General features: G+C 40.6%; 1 protein-coding gene across 1 annotated transcript in view; it reads left to right on the top strand.

The window, feature by feature from the left end:
• The window catches only part of TM9SF3 (transmembrane 9 superfamily member 3), a 40,540-nt gene that overhangs the window by 1,963 nt on the left and 17,133 nt on the right, over window positions 1–21,444 (top strand). Inside the window, exons 2-5 of the mRNA XM_015824945.1 lie at window positions 4,053–4,248; window positions 11,050–11,172; window positions 12,231–12,391; window positions 14,113–14,190. Coding sequence (XP_015680431.1) covers window positions 4,053–4,248; window positions 11,050–11,172; window positions 12,231–12,391; window positions 14,113–14,190 — 558 coding nt within the window. The remainder of the gene's footprint in view (window positions 1–4,052; window positions 4,249–11,049; window positions 11,173–12,230; window positions 12,392–14,112; window positions 14,191–21,444) is intronic.

The following is a 21,444-nucleotide window of genomic DNA, read 5'->3' as shown; positions in this document are numbered from 1 at the left end:
GTAAATGGGAAGTATTAGCCTTGTTATACTCAAGACAGCAGGTTGGTTGAAAAATTAATATATGTATGTAAGAGAAAAATAATAAAATCTTTATAAAAAAATAAAAGTAAATTGGAAGTAATCTTCCCCAAAGCAGGCAGAAACCTTATAAAGCACACTGACACTACAATTCAGAATAAATTCAAATAGTTAACTCGTGACTCAAGATGTTTTAGCTACCCAAAAAAAGGTTATTTCTTTTGTCTCCACCACGTTAAAGCTGATAATTAAACAGTGGGCCCTGGATGTGTTTGTATAGCTTTGAACACTTGACTGGTTATGCTTAACCAAGATGCAGTTTGCTTGTGCATTTTGGGAACCCAACTGTCACATCTTATTCAGTTGATCAGGATAATTTGTTAAGAAATAACATGACTGATTTGCTTTGTTTGTGCACATGCCAACCTGTATAGTCAGATTACTGTAATTGTATCATATGGCTATAGTTGTAATATAGCTGCTTGGTAAGATCCAAAAATAGCAAAGGGCCACCCCCCCAAAAATGGGAAATAAAGATGGAAGCTTGAAAAAAATAGCAAAGCGTACATCTTGTTTAAAATCTCAAGAAATTGCAATATTTAAATAGGGACTTCTCTGTTTGCCTCTTATTTTTCTAAAGCCTTCCATACAAGCTGTTCTCAGATAAATTAAGATAGAAATGGCTTAAAAGAAAATACAAGTGATGTAGAATATGAAATCCAAGCACTTTAAAACCAAATAATATCGTTGGTATAAACCAAACAATGATAAAAATAGCTTTTAAAAGTGGCACCTGCAAACTTTGTTGAAAGCAGTAGGAACTTGTCAAATGGGATAACAGTGATGAATAATACTGATTTTGAGCATAAATGCGATCAGCTTTAGTGTCACTTCAGAAAACTCTCTGTCCTTAAATTATTGGTGGGTCCAAGCATAACAGTAAGCCATAAACCAGTGGTAAGGCTCTACTTTTTTAAAAGGTGGGAAGTAGTGTTGGGCAATGGATATTGGCAGTGTAAGATACAAATGGGTGAAATTTTAAAGCGTTATTTAATTTTCAGAAATTTTTGAAATTGAGTTGCTGCTTTAGACATATTAAACCTTATCTGAAAACTTGCCTCTCAGTTTTCTGCTGGCAGACTATGAAAATGTGCATCACCGATTTTAAGGATTTCCCAAAGATTGTTAGTGGTGCAATCCAAGTATGCTCCTTCAGAAGGCAGCAGGAAAAAAAGGGCATTCAAGGAATTGCAGGGGGGCTATGCATTGCCCACTTCTGCCAACAATGCTTTTACATAGTGGCTAGATTTGCATTATGACTTAGTTATACACCTGCCCTTGTAGTGTCACTCAAAAGTCATCAGTGCTAAAACTAAGACAGTGAGTACATAGTATAACCTCTTACTGGCTATTCCCTTGAAAGTTAGTGGTTACAATATTTTGCACTACACACCAAATATTAATAAAAGGCACTGTTGCTTTTATTCAAAAGGAAGGAATGAAAACCAGGGTATTGGGAAAATAATGTGTAGAACATGCTTGGACTTTGGACTTACAATTGCACTTACAAGGTGTCCTTGAAAAGAAATTCAGGAATTGGAGAAGGAAGGAGAGATGTGATCAAGAGTGACCTAGGCGAATGTGACAAGCGTGTATACACAATATGGCAGAAAATAGATGGTATTTAGTTTCTAAAGGTAAAAAAGGAGTTTCTTGAAAAAGGCAATAGAAATCCAGTTGAGAAATTAGCAGTATCAAGATACGAATTAAAAATTGTAATAGAAGTGGAAAAACTGTGAATTAGAGGAATTAGAGGGTTGGCTGAAAAAAGAACATTACCCTCCAATATTGTACAGGGAAAGGCAACATGCATGGCAGCAAATTTGCACATGTGAAGCAAAGGAGAATGCAAGAAATTCAGGACTACTGTACCAGGATGGCTGATGATATGGATGATAGGATAGAGGGCAGTCTTTGAATGCTTAGAGACTGAAAATGTCAGAATCAAAGCATCCAGCTGCTGAGATGGAGAAATGTCAAGCAAGTAACAGAGATACATATAAGTAGTATATAAAAAGTAAGGGATTGAATGCAAGGGCATTGTGCCAGCAGGAAGAACAGGACAAAGCTGTTACACAAATGATCAAAACATTGGAAAGATGAGAAAAATATTGAGAATAAAGTTTGAGAATAGAAGTAACTACCCATGGAAATTACATGAAAACTTGTGCAGAGATGTGCTGCTAGATTTGATTGTGAATTCTTCTGCATGAAAATGTGTACAGGTAGTCCTCAACTTACTACCATTTGTTCTGCAACTGTTCAAAGTTACAATGGCATTGAGAAAAGTGACTTTCAGCTGGTCCTCACACAACCGGCATAGCATCTCCATGGTTACGTGATCAAAATTACAGGTGCTTGGCCACCAGCATCTCTTTATGATGGTTGCAGTGTCCCTGAGTCATAGTATCTCTGCTACTATGTTCTTACTATGTACATGTATATACTAGGCACCAGACCTTTGTTGGGCCTTAAAATGGCTCTGACCATCCAACATGTAAAATTGAAAGTTTTTGTAATGATTGATGTCTCACACTAACTTTATTGAAATGCTATGAAGTTTGAGCCATTTAAAAAAAAATAGGCACAGGTATATGTTTGATGCATAGTATTAAAAGTCTAGTTATGTGTTTTCTATTTCTAGAAATCCAAAACACATCAAAAGATTGGAATTCTGGATTCAATGTCCATGTTTTCTGCTCTGTAAAGCATATTGCTTTTTTTCAGTAACATACAATGAAATTGCTATCCTGTACTATACTTAATAGTTTCATATCTAAACAAGACAGCAAATTAATGTTATAAAATGGTCTGTTTGGGTAGCCCATAGCAATAATTATAAGCTGTTAATATTCCATGTCTTTGGGGATTATATCTTGGCTATGTGAATAGTTTTCCAGACCACTCTAAAATGACCATTATTTTCTTTTTAATAATATTAAATCATTTGGCTACACCCCGGGAGACTATGAGTTCTAGTCGCACATTAGTCACAAAGCCAGATGGGTAGCCCTGGGCTAGTCATTTTCTCTCAGCCCTAGGAAGGTGGCAATGGCAAACCACTTCTGAAAAATCTTGCCAAGAAAACTGCTGGGACTAGAAGTCAAAAACTATCTTGAACTCATTGAATGAATGAAGGGCTTACAACATAGATTTTGAGTATTTTCCATCTCAGAAATTATTAGCAGTTTTCAGCAAAAGTTGTTCAAGTGACTTTAGTACTTACCAAAAAAAAAGCTTCAGAAGGCTGCATGTAGCCCTGCCCTGTACATTGAATATTATGTATGACTGCAAGCTATATATTATTGTTAAAATAGTAGCATTGGAAATAGTTCTACATTTCTGTCTTCCTTTTTGACGACTTCTCAAAAAGTGAAAAGATTTGGGTTTTTTTCCAACTTGCCATATTTGAATTTTGGGAATTGCTGTTCCAGAACATCAGGTTATTTCTGCGTCCACCATTAACTGGTAACAATTTGACTGGATACACTAGACATATCATGCTAACCCCTTGTGTGATCTTCTTAGTTTTAGCTTAATAATGTTTTTATGTGAATCTAGACATTGTGCTTTATAAATAAAAAGGTAAAGTAAGCTCAGTTCTTTATCATGTCCACAAAATTTTCTCTGAAACAATAGAAAAACTGGCATGATCTGGCTATTTATTCAGTGTTCCTGACTTAATGTATAGTACTGGGATTTCCTGGTGATTTTCCACTTAGTGACTGTGGTACTTAGCAACTAAGTTGGCGGTCCGAGTTGGGGTTGCTAAATTATGATTTCCCTGCCAAAATGCAGATGGTAATCACATTACTGTTTTTTAATGGTATAATTTCTGGGGATGGCACGCAAAACCAGGAGTTGTCTGTCAATATTTTAAAGCATTTTCCTCGTATTTCGCTCCGAAAATGTGTTTCATTCTAAACAGTGTGCCTATTGATAATTCTTTATTTTAAAATATGCTTTCTTTTCAGTACCAAGATAAAGAAGAAGTTGTTTTATGGATGAATACTGTAGGACCATATCACAATCGCCAGGAAACATACAAATACTTCTCCCTTCCTTTTTGTGGCGGATCGAAAAAAAGCATTGATCACTACCATGAAACTCTTGGGGAAGCACTTCAAGGAGTTGAACTAGAATTCAGCGGTTTGGATATCAAATTTAAAGGTAAAATAACCACAAAGTCATGATTGCTGGTGTTTTAAAAACTACTGTATTTGTTTAACAGGAAAACCTTTGTCCAAATCATTTAAATGTATTAGTTTTAAAAGATAATTTGAAGAGTGAAAACAGAAAAAAATAAGAAAGACAAAAAGGGAAAATATATTAAAGATTTCAAAACATGAAATATATAACATGTAATAAAATGAAGGAGAGAGCCTGTTTGGTATAACGGTTAAGACGCTGGCCAGAAACTGGGAAACTATGAGTTCTAGTTCCACTTTAGGCATGAAGCCAGCTTGATGACCTTGGGCGAGTCCCTTTCTCTCAGCCCTAGCAAAGAGACAGTGGCAAGTCATTTCTGAAAAACCTTGCCAAGAAAACTGCAGGGACTTGTCAGGGCAGTCTCCAAGAATTGGACATACTTGAATGGAAGAAATTTTTTTTTTGTGAGCTTCTAGTAAAGTGATGGTGAACCTTTTAGAGACCGAGTGCCCAAACTGCAACCCAAAGCCCACTTATGTATCGTCGGGTGCCGGGTGGGCATGGCCCATTGGGTGGATGTGACCTATTGGGTGGGTGTGGCCCATTGGGTGGGCATGGCTTCGGTGGTAATGGCAGACTGGGTGAGACTAAAAAGTTCAATCAATTCCAACTTTGTGAGATCTTTTTTATCCCTGCGAGGAGTTGAAATTGATTGGTTGATTGAACTTTTTTTTTTTTGCACACGGTAGCGGAGGCCTAAAGCGAAAAGGTTTTATAAAGCCCAGCTGAAGGCCTAGGACTGGGGCGACGGTGCGCGTGCCCACAGAGAGGGCTCTGCGTGCCACCTGTGGCATGCGTGCCATAGGTTCGCCACTACGGTTCTAGTAGATATGGAAGAATTATTTAAGCTGATTAGCAATAGCAATAGCACTTCAACTTATATATTGCTTCATCGTGCTTTACAGCCCTCTATAAGCTGTTTATGGAGTCAGCATATTGCCTCAAATAATCTTGGGTTCTTATTTTACCAATCTTGGAAGGCTGAATCAACCTTAAGCTGGTCGAGATTGAACTGCTGGCAGTCGGCAGAGTTAGCTTGCAATAATACTGCATTCTAACCACTGTGCCACCACGGCTCTTTATTACATTTCCTGCAGTTTTTAAATATGTATCATCCATTGCTGGATAATATGCTACTGAAAGAACACCAATTTCCTCTAGGTGTAATAATCACAGTATACCTAAAATATATCTTCCATTGATATTCCCATTGTTGCATATCAATTGTCCTGTTTAAATTCTGCATCCTTTGAATCATATAGTCTTTAATTGTTTAATTTCTGAATCATATTTCAATAACATATATAAATTGAAACAGAAGTTCTGACTTTCATGGTATCAGCATTTCAAATTCTTTAAAATCTATTAAGCCCACTTGTTTTTGTAGTTCAAAAAGAACTGTATTACTTATTTGGATATTGAAACCAATGAGGTATTTCTGGTTATTCTGAAAACATTTCATCTTTTATTAGAGGTTTTATTAGAGGTTAAATCTTGCAGCGTATTATCTTTCCACTAATATTTTTAGCGATTTGCCAGTTTAATTCCTGAAATTTTATTCTGTTATATCTTTCTTATTACTGGTTCAGGTCAGTAAAAACAGAAAAGAAAGAGGACCATTTTATCTCATCCTTTTCATGATATCATGTGTATGAGGCCTATATGTATTTATAGTTGATTTGGTTTATACATTCTTGGAGTCCATGAGAAAAAATTTGGACTGCAGTTCATCTTTTTCAAGATTATGAATATGAAGAGCTATTCCAAATTGCTGAAAGCTTTTTTATATCAAGAAAAAATGTTGCTACTTTCTTATTTTTCTAGTTGACATTATTGGTGATACTAACATAGATATCTGATATTATTTCTCCTGTTTCTTCAAGATGTCTGGTGATTAGAATGAAATTATGCCATCTGAAAGATTATTTAACCTTATTGTAAAAATAGCTGTGAAAAGCTTATTGCCCATATCTAATGAAGAAGTAAGCCCATAAAATACTGGATGGGTTGGATCTCTTCTTATAAATCAGAGATCTAAGGGCTTTGTGCCACACACTTGACATTACTGCATTCCATTCATGATTTGAGTTAATGTTTTGTCAAAAAAAAAAAGAATTTTTGTAGTGCAGAAAATCAATTTCATCCTGGGGATTTATTATAGTGTCCTGTAATTAGCCTGTTAATTATTTCTTTTGCTGATCTACAAATAATTTCATAAACTGTATTTTATCCAAGTACTCTATAATCTTCTCCAAAATTTGTGTCTGTTTTCCATATAGCTGTGAACAGGGTTTTAACAAACAGATTTATCATCTCATCAGAAATTGAAACATATCCTGTTTCTGTCCTAAATAATTTTAACTTAAATGGGGAGGATTGTTTTAGATTTCGTCAAATTATGCTAGTAGGGGATAATGGTTTTCTTCTGTCTACTGTTTATAGAAATATACATTCCTGCAGTTGGATGGGATTTTAGAAGTTAAATTGTCCAACTCCTAGTGCAGAAACTGTTAAAGCATTCTAATACATGGATATTCAGCATCTATCTGAGGATCTTGAATGACGATGAACATGCCATATCTTGAGGCAGTATATTCCATATAGGTAGATATGTCCTGATACCTAACCTGAATCTACTTTACCTGTAATTTCTGGCTACTGCTTCTGCTCCTGTTCTTTAAGATGACAGAAAGTAAGTTCACTCCACCTTCTATATGACTTGTCCTTAGGATTTCTCTAACAGAAGAATCTTAGTTCATTTAACCATTCTTTATACGATCTAGTTTTCAGTCACCTTCACCATCTAGTTGTTGTTATTGTTAGTTGCAAAGTTGTGTCCGACCCATCGCGACCCCATGGACAACATTTCTCCAGGCCTTCCTGTACTCTACCATCTTCTGGAGTCCACTGAAGCTCACACCTAACTGCTTCAGTGACTCCATCCAGCCACCTCATTCTCTGTCGTCCCTTCTTCTATTGCCCTCCATCTTTCCCAGCATTAGGCTCTTCTCCAGTGAGTCCTTCCTTCTCATTAGGTGGCCAAAGTACTTGAGTTTCAACTTCAAGATCTGGCCTTCTAAAGAGCAGTCAGGGTTGATCTCCTCTAGGACTGACCGGTTTGATTGCCTTGCAGTCCAGGGGACTCACAAGGAGTCTTCTCCGGCACCAGAGTTCAAAGGCCTCCATTCTTTGGCGCTCAGCCTTTCTTATGATCCAACTTTCACAGCCATACATTGCAACTGGGAAAACCCTGGCCTTGACTATACCCACTTTTGTTGGCAGGGTGATGTCTCTGCTTTTTAGTATGCTGCCTAGATTTGCCATAGCTTTACTTTAGCTTTCTCCATATGGAAGTTGACATTTTCTGGGTAATGAAAGTGACCTGTTTGGATTTTCATTTGTATCAGATTTTTACTCAGGGATTTCACATTTTCTTAACTTTTAAAAAGCCCTGGTCTTACTTTTTTTAATGCTTCTTGAAAATTTTCTATTTTTTTCTTTGTTTTCCATCCTTCTTTATTATGCAAAATATCTCAACTTCTCTGTGGCTAGTTTATTACAGCATATTTAACACCCTTGTTTTGAAAGGAAATGCATGTAAATATATAAAATCTGGTTGTGAATGCCAAGGTCTATATTTAAAATGCAAACTATGTACCAATTTAAAGATAAAGCCCCGGGAGGCCTTTGAAAAAAGAATGTTTTTTTAACTAACAAGCTCAAATGGAAAACTTTGGTCAAAGTTTGATAAAATGACAAATCCATCTAAAGAAGATATCCAGACAAAACCAATTGTATGCAAACCAAACTCACAACTGGATGGATTGGAATTTAAATTGTTGTCGTCCGATTTAAAGGAAAAGGAACTTGGTTTGGAAAGTGCAGGTTTATTGGATAAGGCTGAAGGGGATACGGATTCTACAAATTTGGAGTTAACAGAATCAATGGATAAGATTGATGGTGATAATGGAGTTACTATATCTAACTGGAAAATGGACTTATTATATCTAACTGGAAAACAGTTTGGACTGGACAGGGAAAATTGATTGACAGCAGAGGTTTATGATTTTAGGGAATAAGACACAATTGTTGGGAAAGTTTTCAACTAAAATCTTGATAAGTTTTGTTATTAAGAATCGAACGAGGGTATTTTATCCTGGGTGGATTAGAATTAATGATTGTGGTGATTTACCGGTTAAATATAATAGATTGTTAACAGAGGGCTTTGAAGTTTTAATTTTGCTGTTGGTTCTCCTGTTAACTACTTTGTCTTTATATATAGTAGCTAGATGGCAGGTCAAATCGGTTACAAATGGAGGTAGACGTTTATAAATTTTGGTCCTGCTTCGCAATGGGGGGGGGGGAAACTAACATTGTTCCAATATATTTATCAGTATTTAACTAGGGGGGATAATATATGTATATGTGTGTTTTTGTCTTTCGTCTTTTTTAATGCACATTTTTTTTCTTTTCTAATGTTTTGCCTATTTTTGTTTTGTTTTTGTAAAATTTCTTTTCCCCTTTTTTGGAATTTGTATTTTAACCTTAATTTTCCGAATAAAATAAAAATGTATTCAAAAGAAGGATTGAATCATGTTTTAAAAATACGGAATAAAACATTGTGGCTGGTTTTATGCTTTCTGACAAACTGAAACATAAGACTTCGGCATGGCTCAATCTCCAGACATATAAGCCTACTTTGGAATCTAGGCCATGGATGTCAAACTCGCTGCGTGGCGTGACGTGTCGCGATGTATTGCTGGGGTGGGTGTGGCCTCCGTATGATGCCACCGGCCCACGGGCCGGCAATTTGACACCCCTGATCTAGGCCATTGTCTCAGAATCGGTTTCTGTGTTTGATTTTTTTTTTCTCTGCAGCTAGTTTGAATTATTGAGTATTTGTTGTTCGTGAATTGATTTGGATGGGATTTGTGAACAGACCTCAGTCTTATAATAATATTAGCAGTTAAGAATTAGAATAGAGGAGTCAGTAATATTTTGAACCACCATCCAACTGCCTCTCCCACAGCTCTTAGCCTTATTGAACCATTTTCAAACTTTTACTTTCTTTTGCTGATTTCTTGCTCCACATCAAATTTTATTCTACTGTGTTGTTTTTAGAGAATTATTGGACTGGTTAGCAGACAAACCTACAGTTTTGAGTTTTTCAGAATTTATTTTAAAAATGCCCTTGCATTAGAAATAATAAAAAGGTAGATTAAAAACATGCAAAGGCAGGGAAAAGGATCTAATACAATCTATATAAATAAAAATGTAAATGTTCGTTTGTTCAAAATCTTAAATCTCCGAAAGTTCTTCACCGATTGCTTTGAAATTTTGACACAATGTTGCATTCGAATACGTGTGTGTTTTTATATACCTATATTATATAGATGTCACACCTGTGACAGGTAAAAACATGCTTTTTTGAAAAACAGCGCCATCTATTGGACGTAAAAGCAACACACGCTTTTACCAGACTGAGCCACAGCAACGCGTGGCTGGGTACAGCTAGTAATAAATAATAATATAGACTGTGGTTGTCCTAATACATAATGATGCAATTAAATGGCAGTAGAAACAGAAACCTGTGCCTTTTGTATTGATCCACAGGATGCTAGTTGACAGCTGAAAGTGGATATAATCATTTATAATTCTACCAGATCTATTAATTTTAAGTGAAGTTATAAGAGTGGAATCTTATAGAAAGGACTGTGCACTAGAGACTCAGCTTGTTTAGTTTCACTTGAGCATATTCACTTAGAAATGGCGATAGTGTTCTTTGTTCCCTCTAATACAGGGGTGTCAAACTCGCAACATCACGTGATGTGTCGTGACCTATCTCGACTTTTTTGCCATTGCTGGCAATGGGGTGGGCGCAGTTTTGCTATGATGCATTCGGCCTGCGGGCCGGCAGTTTGACATCCCTGCTCTAATACTATCAAGTTTAAAACATTAACGTGCAGTAGAGAAAAAGCTTTGTAGTGATTTAAGTATATCAGACCAAGTAAGTAAGCCCTCAGAGAAAAAGAATGTGATCTTTTCTGAGAGCTCTGTTTAAAGCAGTGTTTTTTCAACTTTAGCAACTTTAAGATGAGTAGATTTCAGATTCCAGAATTCCTCAGTTTCCCCCTGCTGGCTAGGGAATTCTGGAAGTTGAAGTCCTTAAAGTTGCTTACATTTAGAAACAATGGTCTAAACTAAGTGTACTTTTTTGTTTGTTTGTTTTAGCTTTAGCCCAGTTCAGTACATGTGCTAGCAAAATTAATTTGGAAAAATGATGCTGACATGTATCCTGGAGCTGCGTCTGCCATGAAAATCAGTACAGCTAAAAAGTCCTTATAAAATTTAGTTTGAGGAATTAAGTCAATAAATACAAACCCTTACTGGAAGACCATCCCAAATACAAGTTGCATAGGCTCCAACAGAAATAAGCCTCTTAAGAATTGATAGGATGCTTTTGGTTGGATTTAACTGAATATAGGCTCATAGCCTATATGGTGAATCATAGCATTTGGCAAATTATTTTTATTTCAAAATCCTAACTATGCAATTGTTCCACATAAATAGAATTTACACTTCTGTTTTCCCTTTCAAATTAGGTTAGTCTTATACTCTGTGTATTGGAAATAAATGTATGGCACTAACAGCATAAGAGCAAGATTGGTATATTTGCACTGATTCATTAGTAAAATGTATTTTGATGATATTGATGTGACAATCTGTGAAACCACTGTTAACACATTGTTTTGCTTTTTGCAGATGATGTCATGCAGACCACCTACTGTGAAATAGATTTAGATAAACAAACAAGAGATGCATTTGTTTATGCTATCAAAAATCACTATTGGTATCAGATGTACATTGATGATTTGCCAATATGGGGTAAGAAACATATGCCTACAATGTGTAGAAGTACAACCATTCTATTGAAAACAACTATGTTTATTCCAAACCATAGTTTAATGATTGTTTAATAAATCATATTTGACTGAATTTACATAAATGTCATAAACCAAGCATCTTATGATATAGGACGGGTGTCAAACTCAATTTCACTGAGGGCCGCATCAGCATTGTGGTTGCCTTTGTGGGGCTGGGTGGATGTGGCCAGAGTGGGTGCGGCCTACTGGATGGGCATGGATGGAGTGGGTGTGGCCTACTGGGTGGGCGTGGCCAGTTCTACATCATTCGCATCAAGGGTGCCTGTGGAGGCCTGGGCAGGAGTGGGACAGATCTGAGGGTCTCTGGCAGAAGGGGGTGGGACCGGGGCAAGTGCCAAGGCATGGTCCACCGGGGCAAGTGCCAAGATGGCCACCACAAAATTGTACATTGGCTCCCAGCTGGCCTGGGCCAGGGCCAAGGCAGCGGGCCCGTTCCCTCACTGTTTCCAGGATGGCTTCGCGGGCCAGATGAAAGCACTTCGCGGCCCGCATCCGGCCCCCGGGCCTTGTGTTTGACATGTCTGATGTAGGACAATGTATGAATTATCATCATCATTCTAGCCATTGTCTGTCCCCTGCAGGATGAAGACCTCTTCCGCATGTTTCCAATCAATACAGTCTTGAGCTTTATGTTCAAAACATTTCTACTGGTTAAAATTTTCCCAGAATTAATTACCTTAAAGTGTTTAAATCTATTTTCATGTCTTAAAAAAATAAGTAAGAAAAAGACACACAAAAAAGAAAAGACGTGAGAGAGAAAAAGAAAGGAAAAAAAGGGAAAAAAATAAGAAAATAATATACTACTTAAAATACACATCCCTCTTAAACTAGTATACTGTACATTTATTTCCATTTTTATTCTGTTCTCTTTACCCATAATTAAATCCAATCATCTAATCTTTTAACTCTATTCAAAACAACATTTTCCCATTTTTAGTTAATCAGTGGTTAATTAGTGCAGTAAAATTAATTTCTTTTCCTCACTTTCTCCCTCTGCAGGTATTGTTGGTGAAGCAGATGAAAATGGTGAAGATTTTTATCTCTGGACATATAAAAAGCTGGAAATAGGTTATAATGGAAATAGAATTGTGGATGTGAATCTGACAAGCGAAGGGAAAGTTAAATTGGTGCCCAACACTAAAATCCAGATGTCTTACTCTGTAAGTAATCTGAATTTATAAATAATAATGGTCATGATTACATAGCTGTTAAGGTGCAGAAATAGCAAGTTGGCAGAACCACATTTTGTCCAAGTATTGTCCATATATTATGATGGTGGGCTTTAATCACAATATGTATCATAGTTCGTTGTCTGCTTACTCACTCCAGCCTTAGCATAGTGTTATCCAAATCACAACAAGAAGGATAATCTAAAGCAAAGTTTTCCAACCTGCCCGGAGGGGAGAGCAGCTTATGTGCACGCACGTAAATGGGGCTACACCCACTGGCGCAGTACTAGCAGCTGTGCTTGTGTATGCGTGAACAGCCGCGCACCCCTGTGGTGGCTAGCACCCACTACGGGTGCGCGGCTGTACAAATGAGCCACGCACCCCTCCCCCACACTAGTGGCCCGTTCGCGCATGCGCAAATGGGCCGTGCACACACCCCTGCGCTAGCGGCTCGTTTGTGCTTGCGTAAATGGGCCGCGCACACCCCCCGTGCTAGTGGCCCGTTCGTGCATGCACAAATGGGGCACGGATGCCCCCCGCACTAGTGTTTCCGTTCGTGCCCACGCACATGCGCAAACATGCTGGCTCAGGAATTCTGGGAGTTGAAGTCCACGAGTCATAAAAGAGCCAAGATTGCCTACCCCTGGGCTAGAACAATGAGGACTGGTAATAACTTGCATTGTTGCAAGTTTGAACAGTCTCTGAATGTCAGCTTTCCAAGTAGACCAGACAGGAAACATGACATGACGAACTAATGTTTCTTGACTTTAAAGCTACATTAACATAATCTTGCAAATCTGAAAGAACAGATCTCCTGCTGTCTCTTTTTACTACCAGTCAGGTTAGATCCTTTCTAAGTTTCTTTCTCTGCCCATTACAGATAGTCCTTGACTTACAACACTTCATTTACTGATTGTTCAAAGGGACAGTGGCACTGAAAAAAAGTGACTTATGACCATTTTTCACAATTAAACCTTTCCAGCGTCCCCCGTGATCAAAATTCAGATGCTCGGCAACTGGTTCATATTTATGATGGTTGTTGTGTCCCAAGATTATGTGATCATCTTTTGCAGCCTTCTGACAAGCAAACTCAATGGGGAAGCCAAATTCACTTAACACCTGGGTTACTAACTTATCAACTGCAGTGATTCACTTAACAACTGAGGCAAGAAAGGTCGTAAAATAGGGCAAAATTCACTTAATAAATGTCTCAACAGAACTTTTGAGCTCAATTGTGGTCGTAAGTTGAGGACTATCTGTACTCAGTTGTGGGCTCCTCCCCCTTTTATCTAATCATTTCCTAGGCAGCATTTCCCCCTGCCCCTATCTTCCAAGTTCATTCTCACATTTCATTATATTGAACGAGTAGTTGTTAGACAAAGATCTCTCGCAGAACATTATACTTGCTTAATTTAATAATAAAAATAAATAAAATTACTACTGGCTTCTAGTGACTCTGGGTAGTTTATAGTGGTTTAAAACATTTAAAAACATTTTTTTCCTTGTATACTGATGTCATTCATTAAAACCTGAAAGTACCAGTGGCTTGCTAGAAAAAGTATGTTAGCAGTTAATGCTATTCCGGTTTCCAGCATTTGTTCTTCATCGATGTTTGCCCTGTTTCTCTTAGTGTTGTCTGGAATTGGAACTGGGTTGATCTTGTTGATTTGTAACATACTGTGTCAGATTTTCTAAATGTAATTTCTCTCCAGGTGAAATGGAAAAAGTCAGATGTGAAGTTTGAAGATAGATTTGACAAATATCTTGACCCATCTTTCTTTCAACACAGGGTATGCTTCTTTTATATTTCATTATATTCAAACCTATGTACTCAAGATGGTGCCTGGTGATATTTTCCTTGGGGCTCAAGGGTTTTCAAATAAATAGATAGATGATAGATAGATAGATAGATAGATAGATAGATAGATAGATAGATAGATAGATAGATAGATAGATAGATAGATAGATAGATAGATGATAGATAGATAGATAGATAGATAGATTATTGCAAAGCACCAGCTTAAAATGAAATATTTATTTCCCTAGATCAAGTAGACCATAGAGGCATTTATATAAAACGATGGGTGGCTACAACCAAATATTTTGTTTGGAACTCTCTTTTTTTCTCCCCCCCTCAAAGACAGAGGTAGGATAGATGAGAGAAGACGTTGGGAAGTAACCTCACTAGTTAGTTTAGTGGTAAATGATGTTTTGTTACAAGCCACAGCCACCTTGGCAACTGTTTTTTTAAATTATCCATTATGTACTCAAATGTACAAAATGTATTCCAAATATATGTCCACCAGTCCAAAGGATAAGGGACCCCCTCATCATAAGACTTTAAAAAATGCTAAATATCTCAAGTTTACAAAATTCCTTATAATGGCTTAACAACTCCACTCCTGCTTACGTCCAAAAATGTAAAGTTCAAACTATTTTTATAACTGATATGAAAATGTTAAAATTGGCTAACATTGGCAAGATCAGAATTATGTCTCTGATACTACCATATTGTTCGATCTTGATCCTGTCCACACCAATTTTCTTTTCTCTGTGTTTTCCTTGACTTTGTGTGTATATATGTGTATTTAGTCCTTGACTTAACAATACTTCATTTAGTGACCGTTCAAAGTTACAATAGCACTTAAAAATGACATGACCATTTTTCACACTTATGACTGTTGTAGCATCTCTGTGGTCACATGATTTATTTTGGATGCTTGACAACTGATTGACATTTATGACAGTCACAGTGTCCTGGAGTCATGTGATTCCCTTTTGCGACCTTCTGACAAGCAAAGTCAATGAGAAAACAAGATTCACTTAACAACCGTCTTACTCATTTAAGAACTACAGACATTCACTCCACAAATGTGGTGAGAAAAGTCGTAAAGTGGGACAAAACTCTTCACAAATTTCTCACTTAGTGACATAAATTTTGCGCTCAATTGTCAGTTGTTCTCAGGGGTTGCAGTTTCTTCCCGGTCTCTTCCCAGTGGAGTAGAAATAAGGCAGATGGCCCCTGGCACATTCCTTCCCCCCTTCACACCCAGAGAGATACGTCAAAGGTGAAGAGAACAAATTAAAGGAAATACGTCCCAGGGCCCACAAGACTTCCTCCCTCCCAACAGAGTGCAACCTCCCCCCCTCCATACAGAATGGCAGAGCCCTGAAAAATGAGGTTTGAGGGGACCTGACATGCCGCCCCCCCTTAAAAGAAGGATAAGTCCACCGGGGGAAATAGAAAACAAGAAAAAGGGAAGGAAACGAGAATACATAGATTAATCGGGTTTATCTAGGTAACAGACATGAAAGCGTTTGAGTAATCTAAGCGCTCTAACATGTTTCTTGTGAACCCATTCTTTCTGGGAGGTCTTTCCAGGCCACCAGGTACTGGGTGGCTCTATGGTGTTTATGGGAGTCTAGGATTTCCCTAATTTCAAAGTGTTGCTCACCCTCTACCATGATGGGTAGTGGTGTTGGGTGAGCTGCTGGCTGTAAAGGCGAGGTTATTTCAGGTTTTAGCAGGCTGCAATGGAATACAGGGTGGATTTGCCTTAAGGCTGAGGTGGCACGCAGAGCCCACTCTGTGGGCACGCACGCCGTCGCCCCAGTCCTAGGCCTTCAGCTGGGTTTTATAAAACCTTTTTGCTTTAGGCCTCCGCTGCCGTGTGCAAAAAAAAAAGGTTCAATCAATCAATCAATTTCACCTTCTCTGGCTTAGGTTTCATTCTCTTCTTATCTGCTTGGGCCTTAAAAGCTGCTGTAGCCTCATCTAGCACTTTCCTGACAACTGGCCAAGTATTTTGTAGCTGATTCATCCATTCCTTAAGGGAAGGAATTGTGGGTTCATTGGTGGGCAATTAGGGCATTGGGTTGATTTCTTGTCCTGTGGCCACTTGAAAGGGATGAACCCAGTGCTAGAATGAATAGCTTTATTGTACGCCACTTCAGCGAATGGCAGGAGGTCAGTCCAATTGTCCTGCTGATAACGCATCGGAGGTACCGTTCCAGTACCAAGTTCGTTCGTTCTGTCCCACCATTTGTTTGAGGATGATGACTAGAACTCAGGCTCTGGTCCGTCCCCAGGAGGTCCAAAAATGCTCTCCAGAACTTAGAAATGAATTGGACCCCTCTGTCTGAAATTATACGATGTGAGGCCCCACGTAGACGATAGACGTGGTGGGGGAATAACTTTGCTAGAGTCTTTGCTGTTGGGATCTTCTGACATGGGATGAAATGGACCTGCTTTGAAAATAGGCCAGTAACCACCCAAATAACAATGTTTCCTGCACTTTCTGGCAATTCTACAATAAAGTCCATAGTGCTGAAGGGCTTGCAATCAGCTACACAGGGCCAGGTGTCTTCCCCTACCTTCATTTTGCTGCTGCACAGGTAGGGCAGCTGGCTACATAGCCCTCGTATGTCCTTTTTGATAGAGGGACACCAAAATTGTCTCTTTAACAGGTATAGGGTCTTTACAATTCCAAAGTGCTCAGCCACTTTTGAGTTATGACAGGTTTGCATAATCTTTAATCTCTGGTTGGCTGGGACGTACAATTTCTCCCCTACCCATGTCAGTACCCCTTCCTCATGGAACAGAGGTTTTTATGGCTAAGGGAACCATTAATTTTTTTCCCAGCTTGAAAACCACAGTGGTAATGTTGTCTAATGGTGGAGTGCTTTTTGATTGTGCCCTCATGGTTACTGGGGCTGCTAGCTGCTATGAGGGAGTAAAGGCTTGACTACTTTGGTCTTTATGCTGTTGTATTGTGGTAGCCTAGATCAGGGCTTTTCAACCTTTTCACCCATTGTACCACTTTTAGGATATGGCAACATCCGAGTACCACCAGTCGCCTAGCAAGGTGTCAAAAACTTGATGACCAAAAGAAAAAAAAGAAAAAAAGTGATGAAGTACAGGTAGTCCTTGACTTACAACAGTTCACTTAGTGACTGTTCTAAGTTACAATGGCACTGAAAAAAGTGCCCCCCAGAGCAAGACACCTGTCTGCCCGCCCAGTGGCGCTCTTCCTCCTGTCCGAGGTTTTCATTGTTGTGAGCATTTCTGTTGAGGATTGGCAGCAGGGGTGGGGTGGGGGTGTTTGGTTTTTATTCCCCCCGTCTGCTGGGTGGTTACAGCAGGTTTTGGTCACTTCACATGACCCTGGGACACTGTGACCGTCATAAATATGAATCAGTTGCCAAGCATCTGAATGTAAATCACAAGACCCTGGAGATGCTGCAACATTCCAACTGATTGGCGCTTCTTCAGGGCTCAGCAGAAGCACCAAGATCAGCGCTGAGCTCCAGCTGGAGCCTGGCGCTGATCCTGATTCTTCCACTGAGCCCTGACAGTCCCAAAGAAGCGCTGATTCTGGCGCTTCCGCTGAGCCCTGACAGCCTTGCAGCTCCAGCCATCTCTCGCTCAGGCTTGTGTGGTGCTGCCACCGGTTCAGCTCATTCCCCTCCCCCACTACCACTTTTCTAGGATGGTCACGTACCACCTGCCAGGTGCCAATGTACCACAGGTGGTACCCGTACCACTGATTGAAAAGCCCTGGCCTAGATAGAGCGTCTGCAAGGAAGTTCTTCCCCTCTGGTAAATAGCGGAGGGTGAAATTGAAGCTTTGGAAGTGTTGAGTGCCCCTGCTTAGGGGATAGTTTTCTTGGGGTTTTCAATGCTTCCAGATTTTTTATTTTCTTGGAGCAGTACTGCACTTACAGCCATGTCACTAGCATCGGCCTGAATGACAAATGGTCTCTCTGAGTCTGGATGTGTCATGGCTCTGTCGGAGCCTGAATCTGCTGAGGAAAATGAGCTGGAACTGGAGCCTATGGAGGTTGAGGGAGAGGTGTCTGTGGCCTCAGAGGAATGTGGGATGCAGTTTTCCTTGTTTGTTGTCTTGGAGTAACACCGCTGCTACTGCTACATCGCTGGCATCAGCCTGGATTATGAATGCCTTTTCTGGGTCTGGGTGCTTCAGAATCAGCTCTGTCAAGAAAAGTCTTTTTAATTTTTCAAATGCCGCTTGGCATTCCATAGTCCACTTCAGGGAATGGCTGGGTCTATTCACCTCTTTTGTTTTTAACAAGTTTGTGATAGGTAAAGCGATCTGGGTGAAAGAGGGAATGAACTGTCGGTAGAAATTTGCAAAGCCCAAGAAGCTTTGTAGCTGTTTCTGGTGCGGGGCCCGCCCAATCTAAGACAGCGCATACTTTTTCCTGGTCCAACTCCACCCCGTCATGCGAAATCCTGTAGCCTAGGTACTCAATTTTCTCTTTATGGAATTCAAACTTTGACAATTTCGCACAAAGCTTAGCCGCTCAGAGTTTATTTAGGACCGCTCTGACCAACTTCATGTGTTTCACCTCGTTTCGGTACAAATATATTGTCCAGGTATACCAAAACTCCCTTATACAGGTGCTCACGGAGCGCCTCGTTGATCAGCTGCATGAACACGGCTGGGGCCTCTTGTAGACCAAACGGGAGCACTCTAAATTGAAAGCATCTGAGGGGGCAGTTGAAAGCAGTCTTCCATTCGTCTCCTTCCTTAATCCTAACTCTATAATATGCCTCTCGCAGGTCCAACTTAGAAAGTATTTTTCCTTCCGATAGGTGGGCCAGCATATCTTTGATGAGAGGCAGGGGGCACACATTTTCCACGCATACAGCATTCAAACCTCTATAGTCAACACGGAGACAAAGAGACCCGTCTTTCTTTTCTTTGAACAGCACAGGTGCGGCTACCTGTGGTCTGGCTGGTTGTATGAACCCACGGGCCAGGTTTTTGTCGATGAACCTACATAGTTTGCTCAATTCCCTGGGGGTCATCAAATACAGCATTGGCTTTGGTAACTTCGCCCCGGGAACGATCTCGATAGCATAGTCTGTGGGCCGATGCGAGGCCAGTTTGTCCAAACCCCTTTCACTGAAAACCTCAGCCGGATCCTGGTACTCACTGGGCATGGTTTGCATGGCCTCACTGCTCAAAGTGGCCGCTATCTCCCTGATCTGTTTCCTTCCTGCGAGTATTCATTTGCTCAGTAAGGGGTTCTTTTCTCTGGGGAATTTCAAACGTCCCTCTCACCAGTCTATCAGTCTCACCTGTCTAACAGCGGGTTCCATTTTTTCAGCCATGCCAACCCCAGGATGAAGGTTAAAGGGTTATTTTTCCTTCTCTGCCCGGAATTAACAGTTCTATGGGCATGGTCATTGGTGCGATCGGTCCACTTACCAGCGGGTCATCGTAGTCACTTTCTGACGTCCCGTGTTCATCTTCTGGTTGGTTCGGAGTTCCACCCTCTGGTTTTTCAGGTTGGATGGAACTCCATGACCTTCACACTCCTCAGGGCCATGTCTTTCTGCCGTTGGCTGGGCTTAGTCGGCTTTCCTCCAGATTGCCCATTGCCTCTTTTGGTGGGAGTTTTGCTGTGGCATTCCACGGCAGGATGCCCCTCTTTGCCGCATTTGAAGCAGGTGGTTGAGTAGGGGGCGCAGCCGAGGGTTTTGCTCCTTCTCTCTTCTCCGGTGGAGACCGTTTCCACATTTTTCCGGAGCGATACTGGTCGATCTACACCTCTTCGGCCAGGAATCACCAGTCAGGTAATCGAACTGGAGCACCCCTAGCCACGCATGCATTGTACAGGTCGTCATTCAGCCCATTCTGGAAACAGCTGATTAAGATGTCTTCGGGCCAGTTAAGGTGGCATGCCAGGTCTTGGAACTCCTCCGTGTACTCAGCCACCAGTCAATGCCCCTGACTCACGGTCTTGATTCGATCTCTTGCCTTCTGATCAGCCAGGCAGTCTTCAAATCTCCGTCCCAGGGCAGTCATGAAACGGTTAAAGTTTCAGAGCTCTGGTGCATTGCAGTTGTGCAGGGTAACCATCCATTGGGCTGTGGTTCCTTCCAGGGCTAGGGTGATGACCCTGACTCTGACTTCTTCACTGGGGAGAGTGCTCCCATATACTTGCATGTCGGTGAACACATGAGCCAGGAAGAAGCTCGGTTGCTAGGGGTCTCTGTCAAATTTCACCCCTAGGGGAACCAGTTTTGATTCCTCCGGTGGGGCTCTCCCTCTAGGGGCTGGTGGAGCGTCCCCCCCCGGGAGCTACAGGCTGCTGTGCCGCCAGGGTGGCCGTCATCGTTTCCATAGATCCAGTTGCCCCCGCCGCGGCTTCGGTCGTTCCCGATTCCCCCCGCATTCAGTTTCTTCCAGTTGATCCTTCCTTTTGCTCCTACGTCGCCTGGATTTTGTCTTTAGGTCCTGAAAGGCGTCCACCATGTATTGCACGGCTTGTTTCAGGATCTGGTCGGTCGACTCCTGCTCTCCTTAGGATTCGTCCCTGTCATCAGAGAGCAGGTCCATCTCCCGCTTCCAGCCCTTCTTCCGGCTGCCTCAGGTAAATGTTACTTGCTGGGCTTTTCCTTCCCACTCTTCTCTCTTACCTACTCTGAGCAACCATCTTGGCTTCGTGGAGCTTTCTACGTTTACCATTTCTTCCATCCATCCATAGGAACTTTCTTCTGGGTGGGTGTTTGCAGAGGACTCTCCCCAGCACTCTGTCTCATCTTGTTCGTTGCTATGGAGGTACAGGATGTTCACGGTCCCCACGGTGGGGCGGTTGCCTCTCTGGGTTGACCTTTTTGCAGATCTTGCTTAATGTAAGGTCCTGCCTCGACTACTCCTCCCAAGAAAGCAGAACTCTTGAAACAAGCATTGTTTCGAAAGGAACTTTAATTGAGAGATAGTGATAGCAAGAAAGCAAAGCAAGATCTAAAGTTTTCCCACGCAAATTTGACTTCAGCCAGTCCATAGGTGTGAAGTTGTTACGGGAACTGGAGCGATAAGGTGTAGTTCTCAGGCATTGCTGTTTCTTCCCGGTCTCTTCCCAGTGGAGTAAGAGATAAGGCAGATGGCCCCAGGCACATTCCTCGCCCCCCCTTTCACACCCAGAGAATACATCAAAGGTGAAGAGAACAAAGTAAAGGAAATACATCCCAGAGTCCACAAGATTTCCCCCCTCCCAACAGAGTGCAGCCT

The sequence above is a fragment of the Protobothrops mucrosquamatus genome, unplaced genomic scaffold (genome assembly GCF_001527695.2).
Source record: "Protobothrops mucrosquamatus isolate PMUCROS unplaced genomic scaffold, P.Mucros_1.0 scaffold2421, whole genome shotgun sequence".
In the NCBI taxonomy this organism is placed as follows: Eukaryota; Metazoa; Chordata; class Lepidosauria; order Squamata; family Viperidae; genus Protobothrops; species Protobothrops mucrosquamatus.
This window is presented reverse-complemented; position numbering and strand designations above follow the sequence as displayed.